Genomic DNA, 16090 nt, shown 5'->3' with positions numbered 1-16090 from the left:
AAAGTTTCTTTAGTTCCACATTAGCTGACTTCTCATTATGTAAACCATCTGTGTCATCTTCATTAAATTTATTGCTACATTAGTCCCCAACCTGGCTAGGGAAATACATTAACTTTTAACATGCCTTTGATTTGTACCAATCAGTCCCTGCCAGCTCCCCTCTTAAATTTATCCTTGTGAATCAGGAGGCAATGAGGGGAAAGTAGAAAATTAAGACTAGTGTCCTGCTGCAAGTGAGACAAAGAAAGGAATCTGGAATTCTTGGGAGGACTTTAAAATTATCTAGTGTTTAACCATCAGCTGGCAGCACATGGTAGTAAATAGCAAAAAACCTTCTTGTGGCAGGTTCCAGGTCCTATCCATACATTTTCTCAAAATCCTGGTGCAAACTAGCATCAGGGAAAAGGGAAACTAACTTAGAACTTGTTTGGGGGTTACTCTACCTCATCACAGCCCTGCTGTCCCAAGTAGGGAGCAATTTCAGTTTCATTCACTGCTGTAATAAACCTGAAATTAATTCAGAATTTAATCACAAGAAGAGTCCAGACAATCAGTCCAATTTTTAGTCAACATCATTATCATCACCATCAACAAATGTTTATTGAGCATCTAGGACACTGGTTGCTGGGAATACAAAAAAACCTGAGGCCCTCTTCCTCTTCTGAAGGGGCTTCAAGAGAGAAAAGTAGCAACGGATATTAGAAATCACCCCAGATAACAGGTGCTACAGGAGACAGGCTGAGACAGAGAAGGAAAGTCAGAAAGAGGAGGCTGCACATTCCTGGTGCAGGTCAGAATTCAGAGAGGATGCCCCTAAGGTAAGATTCTGAAGTAGGAGTGGGATCTATACTGGGGGTGTTTGGGATGATCACCAGAGAGCTTGTGCAGAATGAGCCAGGGAGAGTTTAGAGTAAGGCAGATACAGACTGTAGGACTGGCCTATGGGAACACAAAATAGTGGGCCGTTCAGATGCCAACAAAAAGAAATAAACCCACAATTTCCTCTGCCTCTAAAATTATCTTCAGTGTGCCTCTGAAATTATCTGTAATTTCTTACTGATGTTTCTACTCATTAACAATAAAGTAACAGAAAAACTAGACTGAAACAGTTTTTCTCTCACTGATCCTATATGCTCAAATTTTCTTTGATCTGGCTTTCCTTTTTTAGTATATTTTTTGGAGTTTTTACATTTTATCCTATTTGGAAAGAGGCTTTGTTTTAAACAATCTCAATTTTAATAATGCTGCTGCTGCTAAGTCGCTTCAGTCACGTCCGACTCTGTGCCACCCCATAGATGGCAGCCCACCAGGCTCCCCCATCCCTGGGATTCTCCAGGCAAGAACACTGGAGTGGGTTGCCATTTCCTTCTCCAATGCATGAAAGTGAAAAGTGAAAGTGAAGTCGCTCAGTCGTGTCCAACTCTTCTCGACCCCATGGACTGCAGCCCACCAGGCTCCACCGTCCATGGGATTTTCCAGGCAAGAGTACTGGAGTGGGGTGCCATCGCCTTCTCCGATTTTAATAATACATCTTCCTCAAAGAGGCTTTATGAGGTTGTTTACTAAGTTGACAATATCAGTTGAGTTTTTAGGGCTCCTCTAAAGAAAGATGCTGGGTGATATAAAAGCCACCACAGGCAGCTGGGATTCGTTTGCTGCCTGGGGCTTTATTCTTTTAATTTGCATGAGAATAATATGGCCTCTGATTAACTCCTCCAAACAGTGACAAAGCCAAAACCATTTAGGTTGTTATGAATGGGTTGCGTTCTGGAAACATGTGAATTTCTCCTGTGAAAGTCAGGCCGAGCTTTCCCATAGAGGAAAACAAAACTGGCCCATAGGACAAGCAGTGTGACAGCCAACGGGGCCTGTACCCTGCTCTCTAATGGGCACCGTACTAAGCTCTTCACATGGATTATTCCATTTATTCCTCACAGCAAATTCTGTAAAGTTGGTGTGATTATTACTCCTGTTTTCCCAAGGGAAAAACTGGCGTACAGAGTATATAAATAAGTTGCCTAAGGCAATGGCAACCCACTCCAGTACTCTTGCCTGGAAAATCCCATGGACGGAGGAGCCTGGTAGGCTGCAGTCCATGGGGTCGCACAGAATCGGACACGACTGAAGCGACTTAGCAGTAGCAGCAAGGTAATACAGCTAAGCAGCAGTGTCACCGGTTCCATGCTCTTTAGCAGTGTTTGATCATGCCTTCTCTGGAAGTACAGATTCCAAGCCGGGCCGGGACTAGGGGGGCACAAAACTGAAGGGGCTGCAAAAACAAAAACTCATTCAGCCAGCCCAAGAAGTCTGTGTAACCACTGTGAAGCTCACCTAACGTAATTCTCACACCGCAGTGCTTGGCCAGCCTGAGCCATCCTGTATACCCATCTTGGCAAATGAATTGATGGCTCTCAAACATTAATTTGCATCAGAATCCCGTGGAGCTCCTGGTTAAATTCAGATTCCTAAACCCCACTCTCAGAAATTAGGAATCGCTAGGCAGGAGACGCAAGAGATTTGAGTTCAATCCCTGGGTCAAGAAGAACCCCTGAAGGAGGAAATAGCAACCCACTCCAGTATTCTTACCTGGAAAATTCCGTGGGCAGAGGAGCCTGGCGGGCTAAGTCCATGGGGTCGCAAAGAGTCCATCACGATTGAGTAACTATGCACACACACAGACTTGGAAGGGTCTTTGTTACTCTCTCTCCTGTAGCTGGTTTTGACCCTCTGCCTGGCTACTCACCTGAGGTCTGGCTCAGGTCTGGCTACTCACCTGAGGCCTCTTGGAGAGCCAAGATTTGGACTGAGAATGGGGAGAGGGAAGGTAGGCTTGAGAACACAGCTCCTCGGCAGTAGAAAAGACAGGGAGAGCCGAGGGACAAGAAACCAAGGCTGCTTTTGGGGTAGGAGTGAGTAACCAGGTCAGCGCTTCCATAGTGAAGCACAGCACTATCTGAACAGAAATATGCTGAATACATTAAGATTTAGGCAAGCTGGAATGGCATTATGGAGAATCATTTTTAACAGATGCTGCTTGTCATTACAATAAAACACATGCTACGCACTGATTACATATGCAACATTCAGATGAAATTTCAAAACATATTTATGTATTTTTAAAACAGCTATTTGAGCAATCAAAGGAATGGTATATTTATCACCATTTAACTCTTTTCATTATTCAGAGTTAACATGACTGAGAAAATATCAAGAAAGAAGAAGGAGAGAACATGGACTTAATATTTAGTAATCAACAATACTGTATTGGGCTTCCTCAATGGCTTAAGTGGTAAAGAATCTGCCTGCAATGTAGGAGACACAGGAGACATGGGTTCAATCCCTGAGTTGGGATGATCCCTTTGAAGAAGAAATGGCAACCCATTCCAGTATTCTTGCCTAGAGAATCTCATGGACAGAGGAGCCCGACAGGCTATAGGCCATAGGGTTGCTAAGAGTCAGACACGACTGAGCACGTGATGGATGGATGAAATATTATATCACTACCTGCTCTGTGCAAAGAGCATACGCTCTACGTATAGACTATAGATGGATTTAGAAAAGGCGGGGGAACCAGAGATCAAATTGCCAATTGCTCGATCATAAAAAAGCAAGACAATTTCAGAAAAACATCTACTTCTGCTTCACTGACTATGCTAAAGCCTTTGATTGTGTGGATCACAACAAACCGTGGATAAGTCTTAAAGAGATGGGAATACCAGGCTACCTTACCTGTCTCCTGAGAAACCTGTGCAAAGATGGGCACAATAAAGGGCAGAAACAGCAAGGACCTAACAGAAGCAGAGAAGATTAAGAGAAGGTGGCAAGAATACACAGAAAAATTATACAAAAAAGTCTTAATGACCTGGATAACCAGGACCATGGTGTGGTCACTCACCTACAGCCAGACATCCTAGAGTCTGAAGTCAAGTGGGCCTAAGGAAGCATTACTATGAACAAAGCTAGTGGAGGTGATGGAATTTCAGCTGAACTATTTTAAATCTTAAAAGATGATGTTGTTAAAGTGCTGCACTCAATATGTCAGCACATTTGGAAAACTCAGCAGTGGCCACAGGACTGGAAAAGGTCAGTTTTCATTCCAATCCCAAAGAAAGGCAATGCCAAAGAATGCTCAAACTACTGTACAATTGTGCTCACTGCACATGCTAGCAAAGTAATGCTCAAAATCCTTCAAGCTAGGCTTCAGTAGTATGTAAACCGAGGACTTCCAGATGCACAAGCAGGGTTGAGAAAAGGAAGAGGAACCAGAGATCATTGCCAATATCCATTGGACCATAGAAAAAGAGAATTCCAGAAAAATATCTATTTCTGCTTCACTGACTATGCTAAGGCCTCTGACTATGTGGATCACAACAAACTGTGAAAAAATCTTAAAGAGATGGGAATATCAGACCACCCTGCCTGTCTGCTAAGAAACCGGCATGCAGTTCAAGAAGCAATGATTAGAAATGGACATGGAACAACGGATTGGTTCAGAATTGGGAAAGAAGTACATAAGGGTGTACATTGTCAACCTGCTGGTTTAACTTATATGCAGAGTGCATCATGGGAAATGCTGGGCTGAATGAATCACAAACTGGAATCAAGATTGCAGGGAGAAACATCAACAACTTCAGTTATGCAGATGACACCACCCTAAAGGCATAAAGCAAAGAGGAACTAAAAAGACTCTTGATAAGGGTGAAAGAGGAGAGTATAAAAGCTAGCTTAAAAGTCAACATTCAAAAAACTAAGATCATGGCATCCAGTCCCATCACTTCATGACAAATAGATGGGAAAAAGGGGAAACAGTGACAGACTTTATTTTCTTGGGCTCCAAAATCACTGCAGATGCTGACTGCAGCCATGAAATTAAAAGATGCTTGCTCTTTGGAAGAAAAGCTATGACCAACATAGACAGCATATTATAAATTAGAGACATTACTTTGCCAACAAAGGCCCGTATAGTCAAAGCTATTATTTTTCCAGTAGTCATGTATGGATGTGAGAGTAGGACCATAGAGAAGGCTGAGCACCAAAGAATTGATGCTTTCGAACTCTGGTGTTGGAGAAGACTCTTGAGAGTCCCTTGGACTGCAAGGAGATCCAACCAGTCCATCCTAAAGGAGATCACTCCTGAATATTCATTGGAAGGACTGATGCTGAAGCGCCAATAGCCTTTGGCTACCTGATGGGAAGAACCGACTCATTAGAAAAGACCCTGATGCTGGGAAAGATGGAAGGCAGGAAAAGGGGACGACAGAGGATGAGATGGTTGGATGGCATCACTGACTTGATGGGCATGAGTTTGAGCCAGCTCTGGGAGTTGGTGATGGACAAGGAGGCCTGGGGTGCTGCAGTCCACGGGTCCCAAAGAGTCAGACACAATTTAGTGATTGAACAACAACTAGAAGGCAGAGTTTTGGGTAATTTAATTATTTTCATTTACTTTCCATTTTCAAATTTCCTTAATAAGCATGGATTAATCTTACAACTAGAAAAAAATTTTTAAGTTGTTTTCAGTTCTAAAGTACTGAAAGGTAAGTTCCTCTGAAATTCACTATTCTCTGCTTGAAATAGGACTAAGTGAATGACATATATATTTATAAGTAGGCAAAGATGAGAGAAGAGTTACAAGAGAAAAAAGAAGATTTCAGAATCTCTCCCAGAAATTACTTTTGAGCTCGATGTAAATGACAGTATGAGCCAGCCATAGAAGGGGAGAATTTCCCAAACTGTCCAGGCAGAAAGAATAGGTGAAAAGGCTCCAGGATGCAATGAACCTGAAACATCTGATGCACAGTGAGAACCTGATTTACATTCTCTTTCTGCTGTGCAAAAAATGAAAGGGTTTGGGTAGGGTGCGCTGAGGGGTGGAGGGAAGCAATAGAACCGGCATGGAAAGCAGACAAAAAGGCTAGTACAGGGCTTTCCTCCAGCTCAGTGGTAAAGAATCTGCTTGCCAATGCAGGAGACACAGTTTCAATCCCTGATCTGGGAAGACTCCACATGCTGTGAAGAGCTAAGCTCGCGTACCACAGCTGCTGAGCCTGTGCTCTTGAGCCCGGGAGCTGCAACTATGGAAGTCATGCGTGCCCTAGAGCCCATGCTCCATAACAGGAGAAACCACCACAACGAGAAGCCCACGCACAACTAGAGACTAGCTCCCACTTGCCGCAACTAGAGAAAAACTATGCAGAAACGAAGACCCAGCACAACCATAAATAAACTAAAAAAAAAAAAAAAGGCTAACATAGGGAATTCCCTGGTTGTCCAGTGGTTAGGACTCCACGCATTCACTGCGGAGGGCCCACGTTCAATCTCTGGTCAGGAAACTAAGATCCTGTAAGCCTCTGGGCATTACGGCGGGGAGGGAAAAAGCTAATACATAAGCCTAAGAAGATGACTTGGTCTGGGTTAATAACAGTAGAGAAGGAAATAAGTGTGAAGATTCTGGATCTATGTTCAACGCAGAGCTAACCAGACTTGCTACTGAACTGGTGGTGGCAGCTAAAGAAAAAAAAAAAGAGAGAGAAATAAAGGAAATTACTGTCAAGTCATATGGAAGTTTCCGGATTAGTGTCACACTTAGAATGTGACACTGGGACTGCCACATTACTTCTCCAAAGACAGCTACACCCCAAAGAGAGAAGTGTTGGTTACTCACTGTTATCAAGTGTCCTTTGGGAGCTAAGGCACCACCAGGGGGAATGCTGTGAAACAGAATATAAAAGAAATGGATGGGATGAATCTTTTTCTCTTGAAGTTTATGAACTTATAGCTGAGATGGGACAAAAACAAAGATATATATAAATGTGACTTCATATGCTTGATCGCTGACACGAATGCATACTCTGATAAATAAAAGAGGCTGTTGTGCTTGTTGAGGTTTCAGCAAGAATTATACCTCTAGTAAATTACACTCAAACATCCAACTCAGTGGTTTATAATTACAAGATCAGGAAATGATCACAGTTAAAAATATTAATGCACAGAGGGAAGTCGATTCACATGCCCATCTTTATCTTTCATAGTTATATAATGGCATGTCACTCTGAATGACAGGCTCATCAGTCTGTTTTATTCTAGAGCTGAATTTACCCAGCACCCAAAAGAAAAGGTATCTGAATAATGGGCTACATTTTCACTTGTCCCACCTGTGCTTTGAATTCCATCATATGGACAGAATAGAGGGAAATAGAAGAAACTTTCCTCCTAGGAAAGCTACTCAAGACAAATTTTCCATCAGATTGAACCAAGAATAGAACTGGAAGAATTTCAGATACTTAGGAGTCACCTGAGTCACTTTACATAAAACAAGGTTGTTATATGTAAACATGTACTCTGAAAGTAGAGAAAATTTCAAGACCTAGATAATTATGGCATTGCTTCCAAATTAAGAATCATTCCATGCTTGTAATTTATGAGATTCTGGAAAGTTTTACTTCTGCCCATAATAGAATCAGAGAATGAAAATAATTATCAAATTTAGCAGATTTTTTATTCTACATAATTTATACCTATCGAAACTCAGGAAGCTTCAGCAAATGACCAGTTAATAACTTCTCTTGCTCTCTCTCATGGTTAAACTATGACTGCTAATTTGTGTTTTTCACAGTCTCAATCATGACCAGGAAGAATAAGAATTTAACAATCTACTCAACTGCCAAAGAACCTACAGGTCAATATATTAATGGTATTGGGAAAACTTACTTCCTTCTTAAAAAAAGGGTGACATACAGACTTCAAGGGCTAGAAGACCTAGGAATCCATTCTCTCACCTGGAACTGCCAGCAAAGGAATCAAGGCAGAGTAATGGTTAAGAACATAGGAATTGGAGTCAGATACTGAGCTTTAAACCCAGCTACTGTGTGTTCTCTGAGTGGAACCACTGGCACATTATTTAAGCTCCCTCAAATGTAAACTAAGAATTCTAAAACCAACCCATAGAGATTAAATAAAATAGTATGTGTTAAGTCTTGGGCCCAGTGCCAGACATACCATATTCTAAACTGGCTAAAAGGATTATCCAAGAAACCCTCGAACTGTCTATGCAGTTTACCATGACTGCCCCTTTCTCCAGGCTACCACAGCTCTCAAATTGTGCTCATTCCCTATTCTTTTGTTTATGCCTTCATTTACCTAACAATTGTTTATGGAACAATTATTCTTGCCAGATGTTGGGCCAAAGGCTAAAGACATAGCTATAAACATGATAAATAGGTTCTCCACCCTTATGATTTTATAGCCTATTTAGCGTTGAAGACCAAAGACCATACAGTATGATATCTGAATTGCTGTGAGAAATTCAGGCTATAATTGCATCCCCTAGCACAGATTACGGAGAAGGCAATGGCACCCCACTCCAGTACTCTTGCCTGGAGAATCCCATGGACAGAGGAGCCTGGTAGGCTGTAGTCCATGGGGTCGAGAAGAGTCGGACACGACTAAGCGACTTCACTTTCACTTTTCACTTTCATGCATTGGAGAAGGAAATGGCAACCCACTCCAGTGTTCTTGCCTGGAGAATCCCAGGGACAGAGGAGCCTGTTGGGCTGCACAGGCTCTATGGGGTCGCACAGAGTCAGACACAACTGACGCGACTTAGCAGCAGCAGCACAGGTTAAGCTGAAACCTGAACTTGAGGGTCACAGAAAGCTTTCTGTGGTCAGTGTATTTAAGTGGCAAATAAAAGGGGAAGTAGGAGTCACTAGGAGAAGGGAAGAAAAATAGTACTTCAAGCAGAAAGATCATTATGAGCAAAAGCCCATGAATGAAAGACACGAGGGCAGTATTCACAGTGCTGAAAGCATAAGAAGGCTATGAAAGATAGTCGTGGAAAAAGAGCAGGGCCAAGTCATAAAGATACCTATTGCTTTTTTCTACCCAGTAACCACCAACCTGCCTCTCACTGTACCTAAATGATTTTTATAGTACCTGCCCTGTGTTCACCAGATCCCACTCCCTCTCTACAGTCGATTAGTCCTGAAGCAGGCACTGACCCAAGCTGCACCAATGACCACGTTCCCTAGGACTACAGGTCTTCAAGGTGATGCTGCTGCTGCTAAGTCGCTTCAGTCATGTCCGACTCTGTGCGACCCCATAAACGGCAGCCCACCAGGCTCCCCTGTCCTTGGGATTCTCCAGGCAAGAACACTGGAGTGGGTTGCCATTTCCTTCTCCAATGCATCAAAGTGAAAAGTGAAAGTGAAGTCGCTCAGTCGTGTCTGACTCTTCTCGACCCCGTGAACTACAGCCCACCAGGCTCCTCCACCCATGGGATTTTCCAGGCAAGAGTACTGGAGTGAGGTGCTACTGCCTTCTCCGTCAAGGTGATGAGAGCAGTGTTATTCTTTCTTTGCTGGATGGAGCCATAAGATATAAATTCAGGAGTTACCAGCTCATGGTTTATGCCATGTGGAGAAAGTGAGTCATTGCAAGAGAAAAGGATGAGACTCAGAGAATCAGGGATTGAAGACAGCAGTTGAGTCTTGACTGTGTTTCAGTCCTTGTTTCCAGCTGCTACTTCCTAAGGCTTAATGGCACTTCTACCATCCACATGGTTTGCTTTTCCCGTGAGTACCCTGGTACTCATTGAAAAATAAATGTCTTTTTACTTCACCTGGTATGAACTGGATTTTTAATCGGCAATTTTTTTAAAGAGCTAAAGTATCAATTTTAAGTTTACTTTTTTCACTCATTCTCTACTCAAAAGAAGTCTCATTTTGTGTTAAATTCACAAGATATTTGTGTTAGGATACTTCTTGTTCAGTAATGAAAATAACATAATAGACAAAAGAAGGAATTTTCCCACAAGCCTGATTTATAACAATAACAGGAGATCAGAACCAATCTCCATTCTACATCCTTTGAGAAAATTTCCCAGGGTGAAGTATGTTAGTTTGGTAGATCTGGCAATTAAAACTATTTCCTTAACTATCCGAGTCTTTGATGTATGAACTGGTTATGAGAAAGAGTACAGACTGATTAAAAGGCTCTCTGACAAATTATTCAGTGTTGATATCAGTCATTATAAATTATAAACTTGGAAAAATGAGTCTTGTTAGGAAAAAATTGGGTAATACATCTTGAGAGCTTGAAGTCCTGACACTTTTTCAGAATTCAAAATATTCAGAATAATGATCCATGAAGCTGCCTTACTTTTCTTGCCTTTATTTTACAGATAAAGATCTATAAAAACAATTAATTCTCCATAATGATCAAAATTGATTGCTTCATGTGAAAAAAATGCTCAATATTGCTAATTATTAGAGAAATGCGAATCAAAACTACAACGAGGTAACACCTCACAGCAGTCAGAATGGTCATCATCAAAAAGTCTACAAACAATAAACTCTGGAGAGGGTGTGGGAAAAAGGGAACCCTCCCACACTTTTGGTGGCAATGTAGATTGGTGTAGCCACTGTGGAAAACAATATGGAGGTTTCTTAAAAAACTAAAAATAGAACTACCATATGATCCAGCAATCCCACTCCTGAGCATGTATCTGGAAAAAAACACAATTCAAAAAGATACACGCATCCCAATGTTCATTGCAGCACTATTTACAACAGCCAAGACATGGACGCAACCTTAATGTCCACTGACAGAGGAATGGATAAAGAAGATGCAGCATACACAAACAGATAAACAATGCAATACTGCTCAGCCATGGAAAAGAATGAAATAATACCATTTGCAGCAACACGGATGGACCTAGAAATTATCACACAAACCAAAGTGAGTCAGCAGAGAAAGACGGATACCATATAATATCACTTATATGTGGAATTTTAAAAAATGGTACACATGAACTTATTTACAAAACAGAAACAGACTCACAGACTTAGAAAACAAACTATGGCTATCAAGGGGGAAAGGCTGGGGGAGGAATAAATGAGATTGGGATTAACATATATACACCACTACATATAAAATAGATTATCAACAGGGACCTACTGTATAGCACAGGGAACTCTACTCAATACTCTGAAATATCTTATGGGAAAAAACAAAACCAATATATGCATAAGTAAACCACTTTGCCATACACCTGAAACTAACACAACATTGTAAATCAACTATCTACGTGTGCATGCTTAGTTGCTCAGTCATGTCTAACTCTTTGCCACCCCATGGACTGAAGCCCACCAGGCTCCGCTATCCATGGGATTCTCCAGGCAAGAATACTGGACTGGGTAGCCATTCCTTTCTCCAGGGGATCTTCCTGACCCAGGGATTGAACCCAGTTACCCCACACTGTGGATTCTTTACCATCTGAGCCACCAGGGAAGCCCCTTGGTGGCAGCAATGGTTCAGTGGTTAAAGCATTAGACTTGAAATCCAGTGAAGTCTCCCCATGCAGGTTCGAACCCTGCTTGCTGGGGAATTGGTTGGCTTTGGGCTTCCCTGGTGTATGTGCTCGAAAAGAGTGGGACACGACTGAGCAATGAACACTTTCACTTTCAAATCAACTATATTCCCATAAAAAATAATAAAAATTGATTGTTTCAATCTCATCACAGTTTATTCAAAGTTGAGGAAAGATGATACTTCACAGATTTTCTATCCTGTGTAAGGCACATGGAGCAGGACTTTCACACATGTTATCTCACTGAATCCTCACAGCTTATTTATACGGGAGGAAACCAAAGTTCAAAGATGTTGCTCTGTCTGCTAAAGGTTATGCAAGCATTTAAAACAGAGAAGATAGTCTTTTAGATTCCAAAGCACACGCTTGGAATAATAAAGTCCTAATCATTCAGCAGCTTCAATTACTAATCATTATTCAAAATAAATGGATGAAAAAATAGGGTCAGTGGCAGGCTTTGAAAATATTTAAAAAGAAAGATGGCATAATATTCTTCAGTAGAATGGGAAAACTAAAAAATGTATAATTGGGGAATGGTTTACTAAGAACTGTAACTAATAAATAAGAACAGGTAAGAGCCAAAGTGAAATGAATATTTTGATTAGCTAATGATGATTCTTTTCAAATTGTGGTGTGCGGGTATAGAGGGGAGAAAATGTTGGTAATAACTTTTTATTTTTCAATTTTCTGTTGCTCACTTTGTTTTAGGTTACTAAATAAGTTGTTTTAAATCTGCTCTAGGGGCAAAGATTTAATACTAGCAAACCACAAAAAGAAATGCATTCATTCAGCTTCTGCTTTACTCCATCTACTCCACCTAAAAGCACTGTTGTCACACTGGGAAAGGTGAAACTAACATTGTTAAGAGGAAACTGAAATCACAGATGGATCAGGTGGTTGTAGATGAGGACCTAGGTGTTCTAAATGAGTTTCAAGCAGACAAAGAACAGTGCAGGGATCCCAGAGAACTGCTGTTGGTAACCTCTGAGGAATCAGAGAAGAAAAAGTATAATTATCATCCCCTTTCTCACAAAATAAAGGAGTGGATTCTATGAGCTCCAGTGTTTGCGTTAAGTTGCTCAGTCGTGTCTGACTCTTTGAGACCACACGGACTGCAGCCCGCCAGGCTCCTCTGTCCACAGAATTTTCCAGGCAAGAATACTGGAGTGGGTTACCATTTCCTTCCTTCAATCCCAGGGATTGAACCTGGGTCTCCTGTATTGCAGGTTGATTCTTTACTGTCTGAGCCACAAGGGTTAAGTGGCTTAAATACCCAAAGAGAAATAGAAGGCTTAATGCAGTCTACTAGTGCTGCCATGGCTACGTGGCTGGCCAGGAGGTGACAGATGAAATCAAACCCGTTCCTTCAGGGTGGGTAGAGAGGAAGGGAAGTGGAAGTTCACTCCATGTCTGCACAGAAAGCAAGGATTTGGAGCAAAGATCCATAAAACCATCGCTGTTGAGCAGTTGAAACTCTCTGGGCATTGAATGATTATAAGCATTCAGCCCCAAGTCCTCATCTGTAAGTACACAGTAGATGAAGCACTTGAGAACTTAATTTTTATACACACACACACATTTATATATGTATACATATATATAAATACATGGCAGCTTTTGCTAAAACTACTTTAAATATTGAGAATAAAGGTCTGACACTCCCAGTACACAAGTCTCCCCCAGCATCCTACATGGGAATATACTTGAAAGTACATCCCAGGGCCATTTGATGTAAAATACTCCTGAAAGGAAAATTTCAGTAAGAACAAATTGTGTATGAACAAAATTAACAGAAAGACATTGCTATCAGGCTACATGGCTTTTGGGTTCACTTTTCCAACAAAATGTCCCAAGTTCCAATGTGTCATTTGTGGTGGTGAGTACGAGACACTTATGATGTATGAGATTAATTCTATCATGTTTCTGGTTAACACTGAAGAACTGTCAGCCCCATTTCAAGAGAACACTGGCACATGGAGTCTGACTCATGCTAAGAGAGTTGAAAATTATAACCTTTCAGTGGCACATTTGTCTTCATTTCCCAATTTATTTGCAGCATTTTCAGACTGCAAGGCATTTTTATAGTGTACATATATTACTGCAGTTACATAAAAGTCACATTTCATTCTAAAGCAAAGATGGATGACAGACAGGCTGTCATTCTCCATTCCCCCAGAGAAAACAGACTGTGGCGTATGAGCTTACCGATGTAATTTGAGATCGAAATTGCAGTGACATAAAGAACAGTTCAGGATACTAAACTGGGAATCAAGAGGCACAGTTGTGTTCCTAAAATTCACGATGTAACTTCAAACATATTAACTTTTTATTATTCATCTTCCCTTTCGATAAAGTGAGAATGATATTCCACGTCTTCTCTCTCTCCTGGAGATGTTCTAATGCTGGAGGACATGAGGCCAGACACCAGGGAATCGGCAGAGATACTCAAGGTCTCTGCCTATTTCCTTCCTTTAACTTGTGCATCATAATAATAAATTATCTCCAGTGCACTTATGCCTCTTACTCCATGCCTGCATTACAGTATTTTCTCAATGATCTTATGTGTTGCTTTATGTATTTTTTTAAACTTTACTGACATATATTTTATTTCCTTTGTCTCTTTTTTGTTGTTGTTTTCTAATTTACTTGGCTTTTATAATGATTTTATTAGTGAGCTGGGTTTTTTTTTTTTTTAATTTAGAGGGGAAAAAATAATTCTAAGCCACAAGTATTTACAAACTGGGATTGTAAGGAAAGATAAATCCTAAAGTTAGCTGAAAGATTAATCCACTGAATTCTCTGATACTAGTGGGTAATACTATGTGCAAATTATTCCAAACTGGCAGGAATAAGTTTGTCAACAATGTGGTTGGTGCCCCATACCTGGTGGATCCTCCTTGCTAACCATTTCGTTGCCTGTCTGCTCAGATTGCCACCACCAACACCACAGCTCTTTGCCTGAGGGCTTTCTCTGACCACAGGAACCTTCTCTGCTCCTGCTGGGCCAACCAGGAATACCAGGGTATTGATGCTCCCCCAGGACAGTCTACAACCAATGACTAACAGGAGCTGATGAACAGACACTCCAACTCTGGCCTCATTTTTAGACCAATCAGCTCTCAGATCCAGAGCCAACCAATTGAAGCCACTAAAGGCATTTGACCTGCAAAACCAGAGCAAGCACACAAGAAGAGTTCCCCTAATCCTATCCCAAAAGGACCTAAAGCCATTTACCCACATAACTGTACACCGAGGAGAAGAGAGTGACCAGATCATTCAAAGACTGTTTGGTACTGGGTCTGAGTGAATCACCAAATGACCCCCTAGTAGGGAGGAGGCAGCGAAGAGGAAACTAGGTGACAAATGGAGAACTGGCTCGAGTCTGTCTCTCAGTGGATTGTCGTCTCCATTCCCAGATGTGTAATTAAGATGATATCCTTATCCTAGATAAAACTCCCACATTAGTTTAGGTCTGTGAGTAAGAATGTGGATGGGCCAATGGTGATGGGAAGGCTTCTACCAGAAGAAACAGTAAAGGTTCCACCAAACTCTCTTTTCCTGAGCAGGTCAAGAAAAGAGTGTCTACATCATCAGAGCTCACTGTCTCTGATAATTATAAGTAGCTGGGGTTGTTGCTACATAATGGTCCATGAAAGAATAGGTCTAGAACCCAGAGAATTCATCAGAGTCCCTCTTGATACACATGCTGTCCAGGAAGTGTAAACAAGCTGTTTTAACTACTGAAGCACTAAGACTCTAACCAGGGGCCCAGACTCTAGGAAAGGAAGGTGTGGGTTCCCCAACTCTCTAAGCAACCTCCATGTTCTCAAGTGCTGGCTAAGGGAGATCTAGAGTGCACGATGAAGGAAGGAGATGATAAATAGCAGTTATGTCCTTGAAACCAAGGGCAACAGCAGGGACCATAGCTTGTCCACTGACTCCTAGTGACCGGCCTCAAACTTGAAGAAACAGTATGAGATAAAGTTAAAATGGGACACCTGAGAGGCAAAGAACTGACTGTAGCAGAAACCATCAAGGCCTTGCTGCACCCCCTTGACATCATTTCTTTTTTTTAATTTATTTATTAGAATTGGAGGCTAATTACTTTACAATATTGTGGTGGGTTTTGCCATACATTGACGTGAATCAGCCATTTCTTTCACTCAACTGTCAGCACCCTGCCTGAGGGCTTTTTCTACTCTGCAGAAATGTGGGACGTGCCAGGGAATTAACCAACCCACCCTGGAGCACCCATCGTCCAATACCAAAGGGAACTGGCAGACAAATACCTATATCCCTCCTTCCTCCAGTGAGATAACTCTGAGTCCCAGCTTCTCCACCAGCTCACAGACTTCTCCGAGGAATTAAACTCATACTGCCTTGGGTGGTATCCTGTTGATAACACATCCTTTTTGGGTGACCCTTCCAGACGGTGAAGTGTCTGTCTACAGTGTGGGAGACCCGGGTTCAATCCCTGGTTTGAGAAGATCCCCTGGAGAAGGAAATGGCAATCCACTCCAGTACTATTGCCTGGAAAATTCCATGGACAGAGGAGCCTGGTAGGCTACAGTCCACGGGGTCGCAAAGAGTCTGACACAACTGAGCAACTTCACTTTCACTTTCACTTCCTTCTTTCATTTGCCTAATCCTCCAAAGTGTTTGCTTTGATCATACTCCAAATAAACCTCAATTCTTATCTCAGATTTGTTTTTGAGGGGTACA

The 16090-nt window shown here is 41.6% G+C and overlaps 1 protein-coding gene across 22 annotated transcripts in view; it reads right to left on the bottom strand.

The window, feature by feature from the left end:
* Window positions 1-16090, bottom strand: part of LOC147343084 (uncharacterized) — a 282954-nt gene that overhangs the window by 230743 nt on the left and 36121 nt on the right. For 7 of the 22 annotated variants that reach the window (XR_015156989.1, XM_086382506.1, XM_086382499.1 and 4 more), the window contains one exon: window positions 6665-6710. The exons of the other annotated variants lie outside the window; for them this stretch is intronic. Coding sequence is in view for 6 of the 7 variants with exons in the window: in XM_086382506.1 (XP_086238632.1) it covers window positions 6665-6710 (46 nt within the window). In the remaining variant the exon portion in view is untranslated. The remainder of the gene's footprint in view (window positions 1-6664; window positions 6711-16090) is intronic. 22 annotated transcript variants of the gene reach the window in all.

Source organism: Bos grunniens, chromosome 28 (assembly GCF_055505025.1).
Source record: "Bos grunniens cultivar Pamir isolate PY7600 chromosome 28, Bosgru_T2T1.0, whole genome shotgun sequence".
NCBI classification, from domain to species: domain Eukaryota; kingdom Metazoa; phylum Chordata; class Mammalia; order Artiodactyla; family Bovidae; genus Bos; species Bos grunniens.
Note: the sequence above shows the minus strand (reverse complement) of the source record. Positions and strands in the feature narration are given on the sequence as shown.